This window comes from Bos javanicus, chromosome 11 (assembly GCF_032452875.1).
Source record: "Bos javanicus breed banteng chromosome 11, ARS-OSU_banteng_1.0, whole genome shotgun sequence".
Lineage (NCBI taxonomy): Eukaryota > Metazoa > Chordata > Mammalia > Artiodactyla > Bovidae > Bos > Bos javanicus.
In genome coordinates, this window is record NC_083878.1 from 93,658,728 (window position 1) to 93,668,224 (window position 9,497).

The 9,497-nt window shown below is 40.9% G+C and overlaps 2 protein-coding genes across 2 annotated transcripts; one reads left to right on the forward strand and one right to left on the reverse strand.

Moving 5' to 3' along the window:
• The first annotated feature begins 4,168 nt into the window (after window positions 1-4,168).
• LOC133256576 (olfactory receptor 1361-like) lies at window positions 4,169-5,219 on the forward strand. The gene has a single exon (XM_061431368.1). It carries the CDS (start codon window positions 4,169-4,171, stop codon window positions 5,105-5,107), a length of 939 nt encoding a protein of 312 aa, XP_061287352.1. The 3' UTR covers window positions 5,108-5,219.
• Window positions 5,220-8,012: 2,793 nt separating this feature from the next.
• Window positions 8,013-8,913, reverse strand: LOC133257511 (small ribosomal subunit protein eS4, X isoform-like). Its single transcript, XM_061433447.1, has one exon. The coding sequence runs from the start codon at window positions 8,804-8,806 to the stop codon at window positions 8,015-8,017; it is 792 nt and encodes a 263-aa protein (XP_061289431.1). The 5' UTR covers window positions 8,807-8,913; the 3' UTR covers window positions 8,013-8,014.
• Between the last annotated feature and the right edge of the window lie 584 nt (window positions 8,914-9,497).

The window sequence follows — 9,497 nt, forward strand, 5'->3', positions numbered from 1 at the left end:
GAGTTGGACTGTGAAGAAGGCTGAATGCCGAAGAATTGATGCTTTTGAACTGTGGTGTTGGAGAAGACTCTTGAGAGTCCCTTGGACTACAAGGAGATCCAACCAGTCCATTCTGAAGGAGATCAGCCCTGGGATTTCTTTGGAAGAAATGATGCTAAAGCTGAAACTCCAGTACTTTGACCACCTCATATGAAGAGTTGACTCATTGGAAAAGACTCTGATGCTGGGAGGCATTGGGGGCAGGAGGAGAAGGGGATGACAGAGGATGAGATGGCTGGATGGCATCACTGACTCGATGGACGTGAGTCTGAGTGAACTCCGGGAGATGGTGATGGACAGGGAGGCCTGGCGTGCTGCGATTCATGGGGTCGCAAAGAGTTGGACACGACTGAGCAACTGAACTGAACTGATGCTAAAAGAAGGACTGATTGGAAGGACTGATGCTGAAGCTGATTGTCCAATACTTTGGTCACCTGATACAAATAGCCAACTTATTGGAAAAGATCCTGACACTGGGAAAAATGAAGTCACTCAGTCATGTCTGACTCTTTGTGACCCCATGGACTATAGCCTACCAGGCTTCTCCATCCATGGGATTTTCCAAGCAAGAATACTGGAGTGGGGTTGCTATTTCCTTCTTCAGGGAATCTTCCTGACCCAGGGATCAAACCTGGGTCTCCTGCATTGCAGGCAGACGCTTTACCATCTGAGCCACCAGGGAGGATGCTGGGAAAGACGGAAGGCAAAAAGGAGAAGAGGGTGGCAAAGCATGTGTGTGTGCTTAGTCGCTCTGCTGCTGCTGCTAAGTCGCTTCAGCCGTGTCCGACTCTGTGCGACCCCACAGACGGCAGCCCACCAGGCTGCCCCATCCCTGGGATTCTCCAGGCAAGAACACTGGAGTGGGTTGCCATTTCCTTCTCCAATGCAGGAAAGTGAAAAGTGAAAGTGAAGTCGCTCAGTCATGTCCGCCTCTTAGCGAAATCATGGACTGCAGCCTTCCAGGCTCCTCTGTCCATGGGATTTTCCAGGCAAGAGTACTGGAGTGGGGTTCCATTGCCTTCTCCAGCTTAGTCGCTCAGTTGTGTCCAATTCTTTGTGACCCCATGGCAGACGAGATGGTTGGATAACATTACCAACTAAATGGACACAGACTTGGGCGAACTCAGGGAGATAGATGGACAGGGAGGCCTGGCGTGCTGCAGTCCATGGGTCACAAAGAGTCAGACATGACTTAGCGACTGAACAACAACAACAAAATGCTAAGAGAAATAAGTCAGACAGAGAGAGACAATACTGTATGATATCACTTATAGGCAGAATCTAAAAAATACAACGAACTAGTGGATAAAACCAAAAAAGCAGCAGAACCACATATAGAACAAACTAGCAGGTACCACTGGGGAAGTGAGAGAGGAGCATATAGAGGAGGGAGAATGAGAGGTACAAGTTATTGGGTGTAAGAGAGGCTGAAGCCTGCTTTGTATGACACTGAGAATATAGCCAATACATTGCAAAAACTGTACATGGAATGTAAACTTGAAAATTTTATTAAAATTTTTAATTAAAAATATATTTTAAAAACTCTAACTTGAAGAAATAAAGGATTGATCCATATTTTATTTAAGCTGAGTGACGGGAGAACAGGCATTGATTTGATTAAAATTCCTAACAGAATATACATGCTTCATATATTCTTTAATGTGGAAGATACATTTAAACAAAAAGTAAACATATCTATAAGTTAATTTATTTATGTTTAGAAATAATTATTAGGCACACTGTGCCCAATAGAGAATCTAGATATTAATCATATCTCTGTTCTCTGAGATCTTTAAATAAGAATGTGTCCTCTTCTACATGACTTCTAAATGCAAATATTGTGACCTCTGGGCTATTCTATCTTTATTTTTTACTAATTTTCTGGGACATACTGTATTTCATCCATGTGGACAGGGCTCTAACTGAAAAACGCTGACTCCAAAACAGAGATGGACCATTTCAGGGTTAAGTGGGGAGGAGGGATCCACAGCATCTCACCCCAGGGAGAAACTAGAGGTGCTGCCATGGAGCCCATCCATTTGAATGGAGTTAATAACGAGGCTGATGGAACACAGGGGCCACCATCCAGAGGGGACTGCTGGCTGGCTGGACAGTTGCCCCATCGTGTCTCTAACTAGGAGGTCTGGGAACAAGTCCCAGGAGACACTGCCCGTGAAAAGGCAACAGCTCCTCCTGGCTCCTGTGCCAGAGAATCACTAATGACCTGAATTTTCAATCAGTGCACAGGGAAGGGCTCTGTGCCTCCAGCCTTGTCATTTGGGGAGACAACAGGGAAGTGAACACAACCTCCTTCATGGAAGCATCACAGAAGAGGCTGGTCAGCACTGCAGCTGAGAACTATGGCTTAGAGATGGGAAGAGAGAGTCTACCTAAAGGGCATGTACATGCACACATACACACACACACATGACCCTGAGAGCCTCTCCCTTTTCATTTTTGCCTTTTTTTCTTTATTACATCCCTATCTGCCAATCATTTTCTGCATCTTTGATGACCATGAGGGGCACCCAGTTCTGGGGTTCATCACATCCCTGAAGGTGCAGACTAAAGGCACTGTGGAGAATGGGTCTCAGAACATCCTTCCCCCACCCCCATCAGTGAGAGGCACACAGCACCTGTGCAAGAACAGAGCATAATTCACCCTGGTCCAGTGGAACAGCCTGGTTCCCAGAGTCACTCTCAGCCACTGCTCAAGTCAGTACCAATAACTCACTCTCTATGTCCAACTCGGTCTCAGGCTTCTTTTATTAAAGGTGAGCAAACTAAATAGGATAGAACTGTTTATTCTCATTATGAAATTAATAATTAGAATAATTAATAATTAGATCATAATCTTATGATTATTTGACCCAGTTTTTACTTGGTTTCCAGATGCCAAAAGAAAAGGAAACCAGTTTCCACTTGTTTTCCAGATGCATTGACAGTTCTGAGAAGAGTCAGGAAGATGCTGCTACGCTAATGATATTGGTGATAATGACGATGACTTCTTACATTGACATCTCACAACCAACAAGCCCAAGATGCAGGCAGCAACCAGAACTCAACAATGACCATGCACCCTCATTTGATTAAAAACAGCAAAAACAGTAACAGATCATATTTATTGAGCATTTATCGTGTGTCAGCCTTGATCTAAATATATATAACTATCTCCTATCATTATTCTGTTTAAGCCAGTGAAGAAACTGAAGCTGAAAAAGTTTGTGACTTTCTCAAGTCCCATCAAGAGTAAAGACAGGGAAAATTCTGTCAGACTCAGAGGTATGTTTTTATTCATGACCCTAAATAAGCACCACGTTTTATTTAGGGTCACAGAGCACCTGCTGCCACTTGACCGTGGCATGCTTCCTCCATGCCAGCACAACTCATACGAATTTCACATCTTGATTGCACATCTTGAATCCTGAAGAAACTGCAATTAATCCCATCATTTGGCTTCTTCAACAATCCTATCCGTAGGGTTGTTATCAATAACATATATAAAAACAGCAAAGCTCAATGGTAATAAAAATTTCCCAAAAATTAAAGGCATGTGAGGAACAGAGAGGTGGAGCATGTTCCCTAGTGCTTCTTAACCACATCCTGTGTCTCAAGTTCACATTTCATCACCTGCTACTAATGATGACAGTAACATCACCGCCCTTAGGAGCAGCCTGCTCTGCACATGTTATCTCAGTAATCAATGCAATGAACTTATGAGGTACTGACACATGGTGCAAAACAGGAAATGGAGATCCAGTGTTACATAATTAACTAGAGTTGATTATGTAAAGTCACACTGAGTAAAAGAAATAGCGAAAGCCTATCTTTATTTAAATAAGAGTCTGCTAAAATTTCTCAGCTTTTGAAGGAAATTAGAAACCAAATCACCACCTCTGACTTTCTAGAAGATAGCTAAAATGCAGAGTTCACCCCTAACAAGTCTCCCAATCACTGTCTTAGTTCTCACCTCTGTACATGTTTACATGCCCACCAGCAAGAGACACCTATACACCTCTGTGACCTTTGAAAAAAAAAAGCAGAAAACAGACAAAAGGTTTTGAATGATCTAAGATTTTGGAGTCTACAAATATTTAAGCAATAGTTTCCTTGCATTTTTCTACATTAAATGGGAGTTGCAAACCAAACCAGCATCTCTGACTTCCTGCTCCTCGGCTTCTCTCAGCACCCAGAGCAGCAGCCTCTCCTGTTCGGGCTCTTCCTAGCCATGTACCTGGTCACCGTGCTGGGGAACCTGCTCATCATCCTGGCCATCAGCTCTGACCCCCGCCTCCACACCCCCATGTACTTCTTCCTGGCCAACCTGTCCTTCACCGACACCTGCTTCTCCTGCACCATCGTCCCCAAGGTGCTGCTCAATATCCACACACAGCACTACACCATCTCCTACACTGGGTGCCTCGTGCAGATGTTCTTCTTCATGGAATTGACTCTGCTGGATGACTTCCTGCTGGCTGTGATGGCCTATGACCGCTACGTGGCCATCTGCCTTCCTCTCCACTACACCACCATCATGGGGCCCCAGCGCTGCCTGCTGCTGCTCGCTGCATCCTGGCTCAGCTCCCACCTCCTGGCCTTCTCCCTCTGTCTCCTCATGTCTCAGTTCTCCTTCTGCGCCTCCCATGCCATTCCACACTTCTGTGATGTACCCCCACTCCTCAAACTTGCCTGCTCAGACACTCACATCTTTCAGGTCACCATGTTAACTGAAGCTGTTCTTTCGGGTCTGATTCATCTCACCTGTGTCTTAGTGTCATATGGCCACATCGTTTACACTGTCCTCAGGATCCCATCTCCTAGGGGGAAACACAAAGTCTTCTCTACCTGTGGCTCTCATCTAACAGTGGTCACTCTCTTCTATGGGACACTCTTTCTGGTGTATTTCCAGCCCTCAGCCTCCTACTCAGCAGACACTGGGATGGCAGCATCTGTGGTGTACACGATGGTCACCCCCATGCTGAACCCCTTTATCTACAGCCTGAGGAACAGACACATGAAGGCATCTTTGTGGAGATTCTTCAGCTGGGGAAAATATTCTACTCAGTAAAAAGCCCTGTCCCAGATTAGAAGCTCAGGCTCTGTGATGTGTTTTATTCCTGGAGTCTTCATTTGCAAAAGTTTGACAAAATCAGATTCAAGGCAGGATGGTGCTCAGCATCACAAGCAGATTTTAAAGATGGAGAATGCCTGACTTGGTGGGACTGGAATACCATCAACTAACCAAGGAGAGAGCTAAAGCCTGCAAGAGAAGTAACCAGCAATCCCTGCAAGGTGACTTGATTCCTGGATATAGGTGACCAAGCAGATTCAAACCACAGATTCAAATTATCAAAAGATGACATCAGACAGAATACAGGTTCTCAGAGGAAGCTAACCTGTCCGTTCAACTACAAGAAATGTTGACAATATCTAGAAGGGTCAAGTGTCTGAGTTTCAGGGATCGTTTCCAAACCCATCTTTGGAAACAACTCATAGGGATTCAGCTACACAGGCAGAAAGCTGAACCAAAAGACATACTATTTGCTGGGAATAAGCAAGCGAAATTAATTCTAGAAGAAACCTGGCACTGGTAGGTGGGGGCTGGTCCAAAATCATACACCTGGGATTAGAACTAGGCCTGTGACCATGAGTGATTATGAATTATTGGAGTACATTCATGACTTTTTTACTTTTTAAGCTGTGGCTTAATTCATTTTTCTGTAAAAAAAAAAAAAAACACTCAGAGGAAATTTGTAAAACATACAAATAGGAAAAAGAAGAAAAAGAAATACTCACTATTCATACATTTAAAGACAACCACTGATGATATTTCACATCATTTCCCTCCTGTCTCCTAAAATAGCTTTTTGTTTTTTACTGTTTTGAGAAAGTACTGGACATACAATTATGTAGCTTTTTTGCCTAACTTCATAACATAAGTTGTCTCCACATTAATGCCTCCTGAACATTTGGCTCTCTGAGATGACAGAAGAAAGCATAATGTTTCCCCATTTCTGGATGATTAGGAGATTTCTATGTGTTCACTATTACAAATAACAGTGCAATGAAAGTCTCTGAAAAGACATGATTCTTATGTTCATAGTCTGTAATTTTAATATTTTCAAAAGTAGAACATCAAAGGTTAACATTTTGGGGGCTCTTTTATCCATGCTGCCAAAATGTCAAATAAGAATGTTCTTTTGTCTCTGTCCACTCCATATGTTGATGTTCAAATTTTCCCCTAAATGTAACAAATATGGTAGTGAAATGGTATCTTCTTGCCCTGGTTTTAATTTCTTTGTTTATTAATAAGGGGACTATTTCCCAGCATCCATTAACCAATTTTTAAAATTCTCTTATTAATTGTTTATTCATGTCATCTACCTATTACCTTCTGGGATTTTTTTATTGACTTGTATGGGCCTTTTTATATTAAAGATATTACATCCCTGTCTTCGTCACCTTGTTCCTAGTTCATTCTTTATCTCTTAACTATGTGATTTTTTTTTTTTTTTTTTTTTGGCCATTCTGCATAGCATGTGGGATCTTAGTCTTGTGACTAGGGATAAATCCTGTGCCACCTGCATTGGAAGCACGTAGTCTTAAACACTGGACCACCAGGGAAGTCCGTTAACTTGGTGATTCCTTTAAATGTAAGGAAGCTTTTATTTTATTATGAAATCAAGAAATATTCTTTGTAACTCCCATTACTACAGTTAAATTTGAAATCCTACCTTCTGCAGAATTCATGCAAATATTCAACTTTTTTCACTTTCTTGTGTAATACAGTATTTTTTGTATAAACATACATTAGTTTAGGATGAAATCACATTGTTAACGTGGGAATAACACACAATGAGTTTGAGTTTGAGTAAACTGTGGAAGTTGGTGATGGACAAGGAGGCCTGGAGTGCTGCGGTCCATGGGGTCATAGAGAGTCGGACATAACTTAGCAACTGAACTGAACTGAACACACAATTATACTGCTGATGTTAAAGAAAAATATCATAAACAACTCATCAAAAAAATCTAGTAAGAAATATACAATCTCAATAGACCTATAACAATTGAGGAAATTGAATCAGTAGCCAAAAACTTCCTCAAAGAAAATTTCAAGCCCAGGTGGGTGCAAAAATTTTATAAACACTTCAAGAATTCTACTTTGCAAAACTCTTTCAGAGAATAAAAATAAAGGAACATTCACCTATTCCCTTTTAGACATTAGCACAACTTTGATACCTAAAGCTAATGAGAATATTGCAAAAAACAGAAGTACAATAAGCTGAAGAAAATATGTTATCATTACCAAATTGAGTTTTCCCAGAATGCAAAGTTGGTTTAACATTCCAAAGTCAACCAAAGTAAGTCACTATTTTACAAAACAAAGGACAAAAATCATATGATTCAAGAAAGCAATACTTTTGAGATGCAAGAAAAATTTGGATATAATCCAACATACACTTATTAAAAAGGCAGGTTAGCAAATGGACATAGAAGCAAATGTTCTTAATATGAAAAGAGTTCTTTTTCAAACATATAGCATACAGTGTGTCATAATCATACATTAAATCCTTCCTGTCCACATGAGAAGCAGGACAAAATACCAACTCTCACTACAACTATCCCATATTGTATTTGAAACATCCAGTGCAATGGAATAAGAAAAACAAAGAAAAGATATATATTTTCTAATGAAAGAAACAAAATTGAATTTTATTTACACCTGATAGGTTTGATAATATTGAAATTCAAAGGAGTCTAACATTCAAATTATTAATTAGGTGTCTTGAAGCAAAAACAAGTAAAACATAGACACTTTAGTACTCAGTTCACAAAATACACAAAAGTCTATTTCAGAGTGACTAAAGCAGTAACTGTTAAAAGCAAAATTCTAAGGATTTTATTTATTTATTTTATCACTTGGTATTATCTTTAATTACAAAGACTTTTCCAATCACATCACATAGAGATCATTTTATCCCCTGTTCTGTTTGGCTGCCAATCTCTTATCTCTCTCCTCAGCAATGGTAAGGCGAATACCCTTTCCACGGGGAAGAGAGATCCACGGTTTGTTGCCTTTGCCAATAATGAAAATGTTTGAGAGCTGTGTGGCAAAGCTGTTGCCCTTCACATCTTTCACATGAACCACATCAGAAGAACCTGAATGTCTCTCCTGGTTTGTAATCACACCAATTCTTCCCAGGTTAGCACCTCCAGTCACCATGCACAGGTTACCAGTGTCGAATTTGATGAAATCAGTAATCCTGCCAGTCTCCAAGTCAATCTGAATGGTATCATTCACCTTGATGAGGGGATCAGGGTAACGGATGGTATGAGCATCATGGGTTACCAGATGAGGGATTCCTTTTGTCCCCACAAATATCTTTTTTACTTTGCACAATTTATACTTGGCCTCCTCAGGTGTAATACTATGAACAGCAAAGCGACCCTTGGTGTCATAGATCAAACGAAAATTCTCTCCAGTCTTATCAATGCTGATGACATCCATAAAACCAGCAGGGTAGGTTATATCTGTGCTGACTTTGCCATCGATGTTAATGAAACGCTGCATGCAAATCTTCTTTACTTCATCTCCAGTTAGGGCATACTTAAGTCTATTCCTTAGGAAAATGATTAGGGGGAGATATTCCCTTAGCTTGTGGGGGCTGCTAGATGGACGAGGGGCAAACACACCAGTCAGTTTATCCAGCATCCAATGTTTTGGAGCTGCTACACATTTCAGGTGCTTCTTGGGACCCCGAGCCATGGCTGCGCTAGGCACGAAAAGAGCAATTCTAAGGATTTTAGAAGAAAATGCTGAAATATACTTTCCTGAACTAAGGGAACAATGGAAAGCACAAACCAGATACTACTAAAGCATTAAGAAAAAAGGAAAAAACTGATGAATTCCATACATTAAAATTTAAAATATTTACTTGGCAAACAGACTGTAACAAGAGTGAAAAGACAAACCACAAAGACAGAGAAAATATTTGTAATACATATAATGCACAAAGGAATGGTATCTAGAATATTTAAATAGTTCTAGACTGTGTGGATCACAATAAACTGTGGAAAATTCAGAAAGAGATGGAAATACCAGACCACCTGACCTGCCTCTTGAAAAACCTATATGCAGGTCAGGAAGGAACAGTTAGAACTGGACATGGGACAACAGACTGGTTCCAAATAGGAAGAGGAGTACGTCAAGGCTGTATGTTGTCACTCTGCTTATTTAATTTATATGCAGAGTACATCATGAGAAATGCTGGGCTGGAAGAAGAATAAGCTGGAATCAAGACTGCCGGGAGAAATATCAATAACCTCAGATATGCAGATGACACCACATTTATGGCAGAAAGTGAAGACGAACTAAAAAGCCTCTTGATGGAAGTGAAAGAGGAGAGTGAAAAAGTTGGCTTAAAGCTCAACATTCAGAAAACGAAGATCATGGCATC

Coding starts and splice junctions, on each gene's coding strand:
- LOC133256576 (XM_061431368.1), top strand. CDS start 4,169: ATGGGAGTTGCAAACCAAACCAGCATCTCTGACTTCCTGCTCCTCGGC.
- LOC133257511 (XM_061433447.1), bottom strand. CDS start 8,806: ATGGCTCGGGGTCCCAAGAAGCACCTGAAATGTGTAGCAGCTCCAAAA.